This window comes from Musa acuminata, chromosome BXJ1-8 (assembly GCF_036884655.1).
Source record: "Musa acuminata AAA Group cultivar baxijiao chromosome BXJ1-8, Cavendish_Baxijiao_AAA, whole genome shotgun sequence".
Taxonomy (NCBI): Eukaryota; Viridiplantae; Streptophyta; class Magnoliopsida; order Zingiberales; family Musaceae; genus Musa; species Musa acuminata.
The window spans coordinates 46,117,368-46,131,349 of NC_088334.1; the positions used below are offsets into that span (position 1 = coordinate 46,117,368).

Here is a 13,982-nt window from a genome sequence, read left to right on the forward strand (position 1 = left end):
TTGCTGATCAGTAAGTGGAGCATGGTTCGATACTGGTCTGATTGCTGATCGGTAAGCAGAGCATGGTTCGATAGTCAAATTACCGGTCTGATTGCTGATCGGTAAGCAGAGCATGGTTCGATAGTCAAATTACCGGTCGGTCTGATTGCTGATCGGTAAGCAGAGCATGGAGCATGGTTAGATAGTCAAACATGATGGTTAGATCCGGTTCATTGTATATACATACATAATACTTCGTAGTACTTCGTGCTTGGGTCGCGAGATGGGTCGTTCGATCTGGTTCATTGTACATATACATATGTTCGATCCAGTTCATTGTATATATATGTTGATCTGGTTCATTGTACATATACACATGTTCGATCCAGTTCATTGTATATATATGTTTGATCTGGTTCATTGTATATATACATATGTACTTATGTTCGATCCGGTTCATTGTATATATACATATGTATTTCGTGTTTGGGGTCGGCTCCTTCCTCCATCACCTCCTTTTTCTTCTTGTTCGTTCTCCGTTTCTTTTGCAACTGATTCGAGAGCAGAATTATGCCGATTAAAAGAAAGAAAAAAGGAGTACAAATTTGCTGTTTGAAGCATAAGATTGTTTTAGAATTTAATGAAATAGAATGTTGACTCTGAACCTTTTTTTTTAAAGATAACAGATAAGTCTTCCACCGAATTATGTTCTTGCTGCTCATCATTGCAAACGAAAAACCAACATATTTCAAACTCAAATCTAATCACTTTGGGTTGTGAACAAGAGAATTACACAAACAAACACAAAATATGTGTCTTGTTGGAGTTCATACTAAGTCCAATGCTAACGTTCTTTCGCCACATATTATCCAATCATCGGAATTTGTAACACAAGACAGGTGCAACCATAGAGACACAGAAAGTACATCAGTCACAAGGCTCATGGTCCTACTACCAAGTTTAAACGCAGTCGCTTACAACAACATACAATTAATAGTTGACAGTCTTGACATTTTGGCCCCGAATGATAATACGAAGGTGATCGCATGAGTTCAAAGTTGTCCTTCAGACGCTGCTTTGATGCCGTCTGAAGACTTGTCTGAAGCATAGGGGGCTTTGCTCACCACCCTGCCCAATAAGTCATTAAGTTACATCTCAGTAGGTTGAGGTATACAGAAAGGGATAAACAAATCATAAGAATTACGAAGAGACAATTTATTGATTATAAAAAAGGAGAAAATATGAAGTATTGATGAGTGATCCACAAATACATGAAACATATCTTGAACTCATTATTTATAACCTGAAATCTAAAGTGTGCTGGTTGTGGAACTTCTTGTGCTGGAGCTATGGCCCGCCGAAGAAGGCCTACTTTTCCAAGCTAGACAAGGATTAACATTCCATATGAGAAGTGATTGCAATTGCACTTGGTTGGGCCCGTACCAATCGATATTTACCGATTCGAGCCCGAACAAAGATGCAGACCGTCCCTATTTCGGATGGTCTTGTACGGTCCATTAAAAAATATTCAAAGAGAACTCGTGATTAGGGTTCAAGACTTCTTTCTCTCCAAGTGAACATTGTGGTCCGTGGCAACCATCGTGTGACGCTAACATGGTTTCAAGTATACTTTCTCCTCCTCTTCCTCTATTGCCTCTTCTTCCTTCCATTTCCTCCTTCCTCCGCCGCCTCTACTTCTTTTTTCCTCTTCCTACTTCCTACTCTTCTTCGTTCCTCTTCCTCCATGCCTTCTCTTCTTCTTCATCCACTTTGGTACATGCTGGTGTATCGAGTGTCGATACACCGATATTAGCCGGTCTGGTATAAGATGATGTTCCTTGCTGCAGGTGCTGATGATTACCTCTACGACCACCAGGCACCAGGAATGCAAACAGGTCAAACTGATCAAAACACGAGTGTCTCCTAACAAAGATGATCCCATGCAACCTGTCATTAGTCTTATATTTAATGATAAATAGAAGAAGTAATAGTATGGTTGACAACCCAAATGTGATCTGCCCTGGCCTAGGACATCCAGATAGTACTTGCAACATGACTCAAATTGTTGCTCAGTGTTGGGAGGGTTCTCGATTGTTCTTGACAGCCACAAACCGTGGATCTCACATTCAAAGACCAGGATCACTAAAGCCAAGTCTACACATTCTTCATGGTCTAAAAAGACTTAATTTCTTGTAGTTCTCAAATGATATATGGCTACAGTGTCCAGAAGCAGCCACTCGCATCAAGTTAAATTACTTGTAGGCCTGTGTCCAGCACAGGCAAGTAATTTGAACTTCTATTTAAAACTTCGTATTTTTTATATGTCTAATTATGAACATTGAAACTACTATTAACAAACTTAATAATACTGTGAGATCCATGCCACGTTCTTCATACTACAAATTGAAATCGACATAATGGTGCACCTTTTATACGTAAGTTTGGCTCTGATTTTTTCTCTTACTATTACACAAATGAAAGGTGTTTGGAAAGGGAAAAAGAAACTTTACACATGTTTGTCGATAGAGTTTCCAAGTTTTGATAGCAGATAGTCATGAGGCACTAGAAAGAAGGTACATACATGGTGAAATAACATTATGATTAAATTCTTAACAGCTAAAATTCATGTTCTCAGTGAAGCAAAGTCCAAATATAAGTTCTAACAATATATAATTAGGTTTTATTCATAAGATATTAGAAAGACGGTACACACACGATGAAAAACATTATGATTAAATTCTTAACAGCTAACATTCTTGTTCTTAGTGAAGCATAGTCCAAATATAAGTCCTGACAATAGTATTAGGTTGAGAAGCATAAACACCATCAAACTTTGAGGAAACTGTACAATAACGAAACCGATGTGATTATAGAACAATTACATACCTTTAGAATGTGAAATTAATAACTTCATGGTGCATCAAGTTTTGCTAATGACTTGTGTTTTTGACGATTTTATACAATACTAGTCAAAAGCTCATGACCAAGACCCCAGTATCATGTCTTGGGTTGCCCATTCAAATGAATTACTAGATATCTAATGTTTAAGCTCTTAAGGTGGGCCTAGTTAAAATGATTTCCATGAATGGTTTCTCACAAATAACTTTTGATGATTGTTTGAACATTTAATGACTAAAAAATTCCTTTCACAAAGAAGGCTCACTTCTAAGTATCTGTAATTATAAGTTAAAAAAGATACAAATCTGAAAAGGGCAGAAATTAGAGAAGTGATATTTTTAATGCAAAATTGGCATGCAAGCAGGATTGTCATCACACATACTGTAATATTTCTCTAAGGTAAGAGAGCTCAATAAGAAAGAACAAAAGAATTATCCAGGTCCAGAAGAAAAATTAAAATTAAAAGTTTAACTTCCTAAATTATATTTGTTTCAACAAGCAAAAAGGATATTTACTCCAATCACAGAACCAATCGAAATAGGGAGAAATCTATGATGATATACCACCAATTAGCAACGTAGTAACTTCCAAAGAAAATTTGATTCATAAGCATGCTTTCCTCAAGCAAATATTTTGTCAAATACATCCAACCTAGAATGAGGTATTGCTATATCTACTTTCCACAAGCCAGAAATTCTGGATCCGAGAAAAGATGAAAGCACAGAATTATATTAAGTTCACATGAAAAAATCACAGTTGACTACACATCAACCAATTCATCCAGAGAATGGCATTGAAAAAGCAACAAAGATAATGGAGGCCGTCCAACAACAGTGCCACAACTAGGATTCATCTTAAAGCAAAGAGAACAAAGAACTTGAAAAACAAAAAGGAAAGGGAGATGAGAAAAAAAGGGAAAACATTGGAAAGAGATTTTGTTGAAAAAATGATAAATAATGAAACTAATGCAAGCCAGCAATCAAACAAACTCTGTTTGTAGGAGTAAAGCTGCACATATTGATACCTCTCTATAACCCACATTTACAGAAGCATATACATCAGGCTGCCCTTAATATAAGTAATACAAGACAGTGCAATGACCAACAGAAGAAAGCTGAAGTCTTAGGTTCAGATCTGGCGCTGCTCAACTTCCTATGATATAATAGAACACTTCTAAAGAACTTTGTTTACTTAATTGGATAAGTTTCACATTGATTTCTTTCTCAATTTTGTCTGCAAGTACTTTCACCACAATCCAACAATTAAAACATCATAAGCACTTTATCATGGTCCAACAACTGCAGACGATTAGTCCAATAGATTTAGAGAACCATATTACGTCTGAATCATCACGATAATATTTCTTAATAGACAGTCTGTTGACCTAGAAGATAACAAAAGAAGATAAAGGTAGGAAGAAAATTTTGAGTTACAAACTCTCATTTGATTACAAAACATAAGAAAGAAACAGGAGAAAGGGAGAACTGATTTCTTTCAGATTTCCTCTCTTCTTCACTCGAGAAGTGAGATTCGTTTAGAGAGAAGAAAGTTTTATTTCATTCTTTCTTGTCTATCCTATTTATCTAAAGATGAAAAAAGAAATTAGTTTCTCCTTGCCTTTCTTAAAAACTTATTTTCACTTCTCCTACAACTCCTTTTATCATTTATAAGTATCGAGATAGAGCACAAGGAGATGAAACAAGGTAGGGAGTTACCTGTCACGGCGCTTCTCCAAGAAGCGTTGAAGCGAGTGCCTCCTTGCAATCGGAAGCTCTGCATAAAAATGGAATTCCTTATTTCCAGTGAGTAATACAAAGCACAGACACAAACCTCATGCATCAGTCCTTAATCAAAACCAAGGAAGAAGGTGGCCTGACCAGCTTGCAGCTTGCAGAGGGAGCTGCCTGGGTTGGGAGCAAGCTGGGGTTGCTTCGGCGAACCGTCTGTCACAGCCGAGGAACTGAGAAACGACAAAGTCCTCGTGAGTGCTGGTGCAGCTGGCGCTGCCACTGCAGTTGTGGCAGCAGCAGCAGCCGGGCCAACTACCACCGGGGAATGGGCGGCAGCAGCTGCGGCAGCAGTTCTAATGGCAGAGGTCCTCGCCGCCACTGCTGTGGCAGCAGTGTTATTGGTGGAGACCCTCGTGGCTACGGCCATTGCCGCAGCGATGAGCATGATGGCCTGCGCCTGCTCCGGTATCCAACAGAACAAATCCGATGAGACAACATTAGATACAAAAAGGCTGCCATGTATGCACATAAATCGATCAAAGGGCTCACCTTTTCCGGGGGGACGGAGTCATAAACGTTGATGGTTCCTCCATAGAACATGATGAGCTGCGGTCCCGCCGTAGAGCTTGGCTTCAGCGTCGGCATCGGCGAGTTCCTCAAAAACCATCCACAGAACAATTAGGCGAACACCATCAACACACGCATCAAACAAGAAACTTTCAGCAATTAAGCAGCAGAAACTTGTCAGATCCAGAGAAGTGGGAGATTATGTGGTCGCAATTTAACCCTACACGTACAGGGAAGAGATTGAATCAACCTAATCTCGCCAATTCCTAAGATTATGATCTGAAACCGATAATCTTAGACCACTATCATTGCTCCAGACCTAGAAGAACAAATCGAACGAAGAAAACCGTTCTTTTCTCTGTAATTTAAAGCAAAATTGGCCCACTGCACAATTCGCTCGCGAAACGAACCATCTGTTACCTGATGCCGACGGAGGAGCCTTTCGGGGCGAGATGGGCTGCGCTCGCGTCTGCCGCTGCCTTCTCGGTGTCGTTCTCGGATCTATCGCCGGAAACCGGCTTGCTCTGCGCCTCGAAGTGATCCATAGGCGCACACCTCTCCGTTTTTCGGAAGCCCGAAGCCGAACAACGAGGAGGCACAGAAGGGGGAAGGAGAGAGCGACGAGACGACGATTGATGGAAGCAATAATAGTATTATATCTATATTTATATATATATATATATGCAGTAGACATATTTCTTTAGGCGGACGTGGGAATTGAGGGATGGATTCAGGGTACGCGGATCCAACATCGGGACTGGATCCGAATCCCAACACACATACGAATCATTAAGCTCGAATCTAATTCCTACAAATCATTGAATCAATCAGTCTCAAATTGAGACTTGACGGACATGTCATATAACATAACATCACAAAGATAGTCAATAATAGATGATCTCTTTTCTCTTGTTGGATTTTGACTTGTGCTTTCCAACTAGATCCGACCCGATAACACTCTTAACCTTCACTTTCGAGGACCGAGACGCCGAGGCCATTAGCACACGAATAAAACATGTGTGGAAGAGAAAGGATAAGATGAAGTGAATGGCTCGATTAGATGGGACGAAAAAGAGGTTTGGAAGATGGAAATGGTCAGCAACAGACACGATTAACTCACTCAAACAAGGATATAGGAAGAACATGTAGATGCAATAATTGGACATATAAATGCTGAATTCATGGATTGATCACCAATCATTTCAGTAGTTTCAACACAGAGAACCCAAAGCTTAGCTTGTAATTGGTTGGCTCAATCACCTCTGGAGACCAAAGTTGTTGATGTCCCTATAGAAAGCATGTGGAACATTCGCATGATCTGGAATTGTCTCAAACATGATTTGATAATGAACCTAAACCAGCTCAAATTCCTGTACCACAAAGTAGGTTCAGATCAGGTAATCAATCATATCATCTCATGTGCATGACAAATTTGAAAGGGAGGAATTTAGATCAGCTCAAAGAGACTTCATACACCTTAAAGTTCATAGGACAAAAAGAGGTTATTTTGAGACCCTTATACTCATTATGCCTAGCATTGAATGGGTTGGGTATTTACCTTATCAACTATCAAATCAATGGTTCTCTATTTGAAATGAATGCAATATGTTAAAAATACTAACATGAGATGATTCATCTATTGTTAATAGTTAGCAGACCACACAGAAAACTAGATCAGGAAGATGGATGTGCTGTCTGAAACATACAAAGTATTGTACAAAATCTTAGATGGTAAACTTTGGAGATATCAAAACAATGAAAGGGAGAGGAGGGGGATTAAGGGACACAGTTCCTGATTAGCATGAGCATTAAAAGTTTAGAGTTTCTAAAAGCTTTTGATTGTAAGATAATTCAAATTCAGTTGATGAACTTACAAGAAATTCAATTGCAGTCTATATATACATTTTTTGGTAGAGGGTGTAAAGCATAATGGCATGATCTACATAGGAGAGTTAGCATGATTTTGAAGAATTAGAGGATGTAGGCAGCAAGTTTCCATCATGCCACTTGTACATGAAAAATCAACATGGCAGAACTAACTATTGCTAGTCTTGGCAAAACAATAATGCAATGATTAGCTGGATGCCTCATGTGTTGAACAAAATGAAGAGAATCATCATCAAATTTAATTGGTCATATCAGGGTGTTCTTCAAAATTCTCTTAATGATTGCATAGCCATATATATCATGACCCTGGAGACCATAGGATACCAATCAGAACACCAAAACTGACTGTATTAGACTGGATGAACAATGTCTATGCCAATTTTGAGCCCACTAAATCATGGTATGGGCACTTGAAAAAAAAAAAAAAGGGTGAAAGAAAACTATTTTTAAATAATTGGTGATTAAAGTAGGCAGATGAACAGTATCATATTTCTACAGCTGCTGAGAACATAGATAATAGCCAACATAGTCATTGCCATCTTTTCAATAACAGTTAAGAGAACAATAGCTTACTCAACAATTTTAACTAATCTAGAAAAGAAATTTGCTTCAGCACATTTGCACAAAATATTCTACCTTGATGGTTAATAGGATATAGAAAAAGCCAATTAAATTCCAACAAACTACTGCATGCATCACAAGAACCGGACTTGTAGTTGGAATTTGTGTTAGGATATGTCCCTCGATCAATTTAGAGCAGATTTGACAGTTCTTTAGGGGTTTACAACTTCATAAAATCTTGAACCAACACACAACAGCTCTGAAAAGGAAAACTGTACTGGTGTTTTTTAATTTTCTATGATGTTTTGGACAGATATTTCACATTGTCTCAAGCAGATTTTTAGGGAGTCGGAGTCTAGTCTTGATTCCAGATGGTGTTCAAGAGTCCTAAAATAGGTATAGTGTTATTTAAAAAGCTATTTTTTCATGGACATTTTACCTAACAAAAGGTTTGGCTTTTACCAAATGGCGCCTCCCCAATCGGTTTTTACCTATGGGCGCCCATTTTTCGTCAATTTGATGAAAATGCCCCTCCGCCCTTCCCCCAACCGCCCCGACTCCCATCCACCGTCATCTCTACCATCGTAGCTCCCTACTCCCACCACAAGCGATGTCACCCGTCGAACATCCTCCCCCTCCCCCTCCTCCTCCTACCCCGCCGCCCGCCCTTTCCTGACACCCCACACAACGCGACTACGTTGTCGACTTAGCAGCTTGCCAGGTCGGGCTCACCCTTGCCCTCGATGATGCTGACACCATTGACACCCCCATGCAATGAGGGTGGTGCAACTGACTCAGTGGACCACGACTGCCCCCTCCCTCAGCAATGTCGCCTTTGCCGCCTCTTCATTACCTCCGCAGCTAGCACCCTTGTCGCACACCTCCACTCTACCCACCTGCTCCCATTGCAACGAGGAAAGGCAGGTAGTTGGGGGAGGAGGAGGAGGCAATGGGCGGCGAAGGTGACGACAATCAAGGGCAAAGGGTATTTTCATTAAATTGATGAAAATGGAAAACCTCAAGGTAAAAATCAATTAGAGGGCTGTCATTTGGTAAACGGCCAACATTGAGAGCTTTTTTAGGTACAATGCCCTTTTTTTCATCTAGATTTGTATTTGAAGTCATTCAAGAGTTCTCATTCATTTGATTATTGATGACATTAATATATATAATTGTAAACTCTTGCAGCATGAATTGAGATTGTTATCTTCTTTTATGCAATAGAATTAACTTGTCTTGAATTAGCTCCTCATATCTTGGAGGTTCTTCTCTCTCTTAAAGTAGAGAAGCCTCTCTTCTTTGGAGAGGCCATATCCTAACAGTTACAGTTATAGAACAAAATAACAATACTATCTACCTTAGGAAAAAGAAAAGCACCAGAGGAGATAGACAGCTTAATAGCTCCCAAATCCCAGCACGCTATCACACAACAAAATCCAATACTTAGAAGCAAGGTTCGTCGTATCGTACCGTACCGGTGTTTCGACCCGGGCTCGGTACCGGTACGATACGGTGTACCGAGCGGTACACTCAGCTACAGTGTGCTACAGTATCGCTACAGTGTGCTACAGTGTCGGTACGGTACAGTACGGTCCGCGTACCGTTGGTCTGTCGGACCGGTATGTACCGCCCGTACCGGGCGGTACAGTCCGGTATGGCAAACCTTGCTTAGAAGTAAGTTTAGATTTCCACCTTAGAACAAAACTAACTCATGCAATGTTTACTCCCAACAAGCAGTCACACAACAAACCATTAGAGATTGAGGTTTCAAATCTTGGAACAAAACAACAACCCTCTAGTCCGGAAGCACAAGTATAACACAATGCATACAAGAACAAAGAAGAGGGGAAGCTCACACCAACCTGAAGAGAGCGGTGTCATGTCACCCATGAGAAGCAGAGCAAGAAGAGTCGCAGGATGACGGCGGAGTCGCGAATTCCAACAGCACCAAGAAGCCGCCTTTATTCTCTCTGGGCAACGAAATGGGCCGTCGAAACCTGGAACAGAGCCACAGAGAGAGAGAGAGAGAGAGAGAGAGGGGACGAGGTGGCGGAGGCGTGGCTGCATTAAGGTTAGTGTCTTGGCGCGCTTGGTGGCACGCTTGGCGTCATCCGGTGATCATGACCGTCCGCGTGGAACGTTGCGGTTCCACCTTCGCCTGATGCCCCCGAGCCCGCGCAACAGGGTGCATTCAGATTCGTGCACCTTTCGGGTGTCGACGTCGTCCGATTCGTCGAGAACCTCGTGATTCGTGCCCATCCGTTGTCGTGTTGAACTCGTTGTATGATTAGAGAGTAAGATTACTCGTGTAATGCAAAAGCAACAGAGACAAAGTCGAACCTTTTGTCACACGCAACGAAAGAAGAAGGAAGACGATGTCATGTGGTGCTCTGCGTTACCTTTAGATACTGAGACCTGCCTGTAATGCTAATTTGTACCAGCAATATGCTAAGCTTCGGTTTGTTCTTGATGTTGCATTCAGAGGCAGTGTCCTCAGTCTGGATGGTCCTTGTTGCAGCAGTGAGGTGCTTTCGGATTGGTGTTTGCGGAAAGAGAGTCTCTTTTCTACTCTCCACTGCCTTGTCCCAGTGAGCTCCTCCATGGCTCCATCCCATCTCTGTTCCTTCTTCCAGTTCTGGAATGGATCTTTAGCACCATCATCAGTTGGGCTTTGAGTTCCCCCCTCTCTCTCTCTCTCTCTCTCTCTCTCTCTCTGAAATGATACCTAACTTTTTGCTTCGTATGGATATTGCAAGATTTTCCAGTCTATGAGGCTGATTTGATCTGTGGCATGATGGTTGTGGAATCATAAGTGTTACAGAGATCTGGTAGCCAAATTTCTGGTGAACATGGGTTGGTTCAGAGTGGGGTTTAGGGTGATTTCTGCGCTTTGCTTGGTGGTCTGTGTGGGTGGGATTGGTGCTAACTGGGGGACGCAGGCGAGCCACCCTCTACCACCACAGACAGTGGTTCAAATGCTCAAGAACAATGGGTTTCAGAAGGTGAAGCTGTTTGATGCTGGTAAGGGGACAATGAGTGCACTGAGAAAGAGTGGGTTGGAGGTGATGGTTGGCATCCCTAATGACATGCTTGCAATGCTGGCCACCAGCATGAAGGCAGCACAGAACTGGGTATCCAGGAATGTCTCTGAATACATCTATGGTAGAGTGCACATCAGGTACTTCTCCAGTTCTTGTTCTATCATGCTCTATCTCTGTGGTTTATCTAGTTCTTGAACACATTTGTGGAGGTGAAAAGAACAAAAGAATAAAAATTCCAATTTCCCTTGTGTTCTTTATAGAAGGATGGGCATTGAGATTATAACTTTGGTGGGTTAAACAAAACACACCTAATTGATGGTTGATCTTCTGTTTGAAAGGCAAATCACCTTGAAATCAATCTCCCTTCCAAGTGAAAATGTGCTTGTTCTTAGAGCTTACTCAGTGTTGTATTTCCTCTAATCTGAGAGTGTTTCCTGCAGCTAGGAAAAATGAATATTAACAGAAAAGACAGTACTTATTATAGACAGCTAAAATATAATCTATGAACAAGTAACTCCTTTTCTTTTTTGGAGCATTCATGCATTACTTGCCATTAACCTATCTTGGTTGGAACAAACATATTCTCTTCTTTTTTTTCCCTCTTCATTATCAGGTAATGTATCCCAGTGTTCATTTGACTTGGTGTGCTTCATTCAGATGAAGATATTCCTTCTAAATGTTAACATGTATCACAACATATTACATGTATCATCAAATTTTATATTTGTCCAAAGAGCAATGGTCAGAAAATACATATCTATGGTTCTATCTTTAACTCCTAATCCAAGTACCTAGTTGGAAAATGCACAAATAAGTCTCCACAGCTAGTTTATTATTTTCCTTTTTTTTTTGGTCTGTGATTGATGCAATCTTTGTCCAACAATATTTTTTTGTATAATTGAATATAATTGCTTCTACCATGCTAGGTTTCTTTACTGTTTGTTCATTATTTATCTTTTATAAATAGTATATTTATTCAGAAGTAGTTTAACATTGCGATAATCAGATGTAGCAATTAATGATAGTGATCACAGATTCATGGTTCTGACTGTTTTTGCATCTTCAAAATCCTTTGTTTCATAGTTCCCCTGTGGCCTGTAAAGCCTCACCGAATGTCCACCAGAAGTATGTTCTTGATCCAGTTGAAATTTCATGTACTTCCATGTCCAGAAATGTGTTCTGAATCAGATCTAGAGTCCTGCTTTTTGGACTGACATTTCTTAAATTTCAATTCTATTTGAATGCTTAAAGCTTTGAACCCAGTATGTTTTAGCATGTAATATATGACTGTCGAGAATACAAAAGCATGTAATTTTGGCCTACAACTTGACCTATTCTACTCTCACTGACTAGTAAAACTTCATAAGAAAATCTTATTCTGAATATTGGTAACTATGTTGATGCTTGTTGATTCTCATCTTACCTGAAGAATTGCTCTATCACAGTTGGAAATGAACCTTTCTCGGAAACATACAATGGGAGCTTTCTGCAAACTACATTCCCAGCCCTCCAAAACATTCAAGGAGCTCTCATCAAGGCTGGTCTGAGTAGCCAGGTCAAAGTCACTATCCCTCTCAATGCTGATGTTTACCAATCATCAAGTGGGAGACCATCCGATGGGGATTTCCGAGCTGACATCCATGATCTCGTGCTTACTATCGTGAAGTTCCTTAGCGACAATGCAGCTCCCTTCACTGTCAACATTTACCCGTTCATCAGCATCTACGGTGATCCAAACTTTCCAGTGGATTATGCTTTCTTTGAGGGAAATTCTGTGCCTGTTATTGACGGTACAACTAACTACACCAACATGTTCGACGCAAACCATGATACTCTCATTTGGGCCCTGAAGAAGAATGGATACGGAGATCTCCCTATAATTGTTGGTGAGATTGGCTGGCCAACTGATGGTGATATGAATGCAAACACTCAGTATGCTCAACGATTTAATCAGGGATTCATGAACCACATCTTGATCAATGAGGATGAAAAGAGCATCCTTTTCAGCTTGATCAATGAGGATGAAAAGAGCATCCGGCCAGGAAATTTCGAGCGGCACAGAATGTTCAGTATCTCGACAAGAAATGGTGCATCCTCAAGCCTTCAGTCAGCCTCGACGATTCAAGGATGGCTCCAAGTGCAAGCTATGCTTGTGCCAATGCTGACTGCACGAGCCTTGGTGATCTGGATGTACGAGGCAACGTTAAATATGCATTCAATAGCTACTACCAGAAGAATGACCAAGACAGAAAGAAACAAATATCAGCAATACCAAATTACAAAACAAGACGGTGACAATGAGAATTAAGTTTCCAGAGACAGAAACAACTGTGTTCATTATGCTACTTTTAATAACAGCAATAATGTTGTGCAGATGTTTTGCGAGTGATGATTAGTTCACAAAGTACATGACAGAGGCTTGAGATAACCTCATCACAGCTAATATATGTTCACGCACTAAGATATGTAGATTCTTCTGTACGTTGTAATACAGACATTAGGATACTAACAACGTACAGGGATTTAACTACAACAAGAAAAGAGATCAACATCGGCAAGATACCGTTCGTTAACAAGGGACGCACCATCTATTGCCAAGGCTGCAGTAGAAATTAATAAGGCAAAAATGTTTCCGTTGCCGGGACTCGAACCCGGGTCTCTCGGGTGAGAGCCGAGTATCCTAACCAACTAGACTACAACGGATCTTGTTTTATGTTTCTGTAGAAACATAAATAATAATTTAATAGCTATACAATTTCCAGACGATAATATGAACAGCGTGTCAAGCAATCTCCACACGCATGACTCGACATCCGACAAAATCTCCAATTATATCGTGACCTGACAACAGTGGCATCGACGTATAGATTTGTAGATGGAGAGTCCTGCATCGTTATCCAACTGTGAAATAAGCATCTGATAATTTGGGGATAAGCTTCGATTTGGTGGTACGTTTATCAAATCAAAGGAATATGATATGATTCTTCCGGATGGCTACGGTATTAGCTTTGATCTTTTGCCCATATCCGTTCTCTGTGGATATAATATGCATAACAAATAGTACAGGAATTGCAGCAAGATGTACATCTTTTATTCCTCTCAAACAAAAAAAAGAGGAAAATAACATATGAATTTTGTATATACCTTAACTGTTTAAGCTGACCGAGGTTTGCGATGAAAAAAAAAAGGGGGGGGATTAATGGGTTATAAACTAAACCTGCAATTTATCTTCAGAACAAGGTTTGGAATAATGAGTGATAGAAACAATGGACAGTACTTAATCCACAATTAACAAATGCTTACGAACAGTTTATAATTA

General features: G+C 40.3%; 1 protein-coding gene, 1 non-coding gene and 1 pseudogene across 2 annotated transcripts; 1 reads left to right on the forward strand and 2 right to left on the reverse strand.

Annotated features, from left to right (window-relative positions):
* Positions 1-768: 768 nt before the first annotated feature.
* On the reverse strand, positions 769-5,827 carry LOC135588219 (protein TIFY 3-like). Its single transcript, XM_065080229.1, has 5 exons — positions 5,595-5,827; positions 5,157-5,262; positions 4,755-5,064; positions 4,593-4,650; positions 769-1,107 (listed from the first exon to the last, which is right to left on the reverse strand). Exons 1-5 carry the CDS (start codon positions 5,717-5,719, stop codon positions 1,032-1,034), a joined length of 675 nt encoding a protein of 224 aa, XP_064936301.1. The 5' UTR covers positions 5,720-5,827; the 3' UTR covers positions 769-1,031.
* A 4,552-nt stretch (positions 5,828-10,379) lies between these two features.
* Positions 10,380-13,331, forward strand: LOC103996527 (glucan endo-1,3-beta-glucosidase 6-like; annotated as a pseudogene).
* On the reverse strand, positions 13,294-13,366 carry TRNAE-CUC (transfer RNA glutamic acid (anticodon CUC)). Its single transcript has one exon. It is a non-coding gene; the product is annotated as a tRNA-Glu (tRNA).
* Between the last annotated feature and the right edge of the window lie 616 nt (positions 13,367-13,982).

Excerpts from the sequence above, each read along its gene's own strand:
- LOC135588219 (XM_065080229.1), bottom strand. The coding sequence starts at position 5,719 with ATGGATCACTTCGAGGCGCAGAGCAAGCCGGTTTCCGGCGATAGATCC. Across the intron at positions 5,065-5,156 it reads ACTCCGTCCCCCCGGAAAAG|GCGCAGGCCATCATGCTCAT; the intron begins GTGAGCCCTTTG and ends ATACCGGAGCAG. Across the intron at positions 4,651-4,754 it reads CCTCTGCAAGCTGCAAGCTG|AGCTTCCGATTGCAAGGAGG; the intron begins GTCAGGCCACCT and ends ATTTTTATGCAG.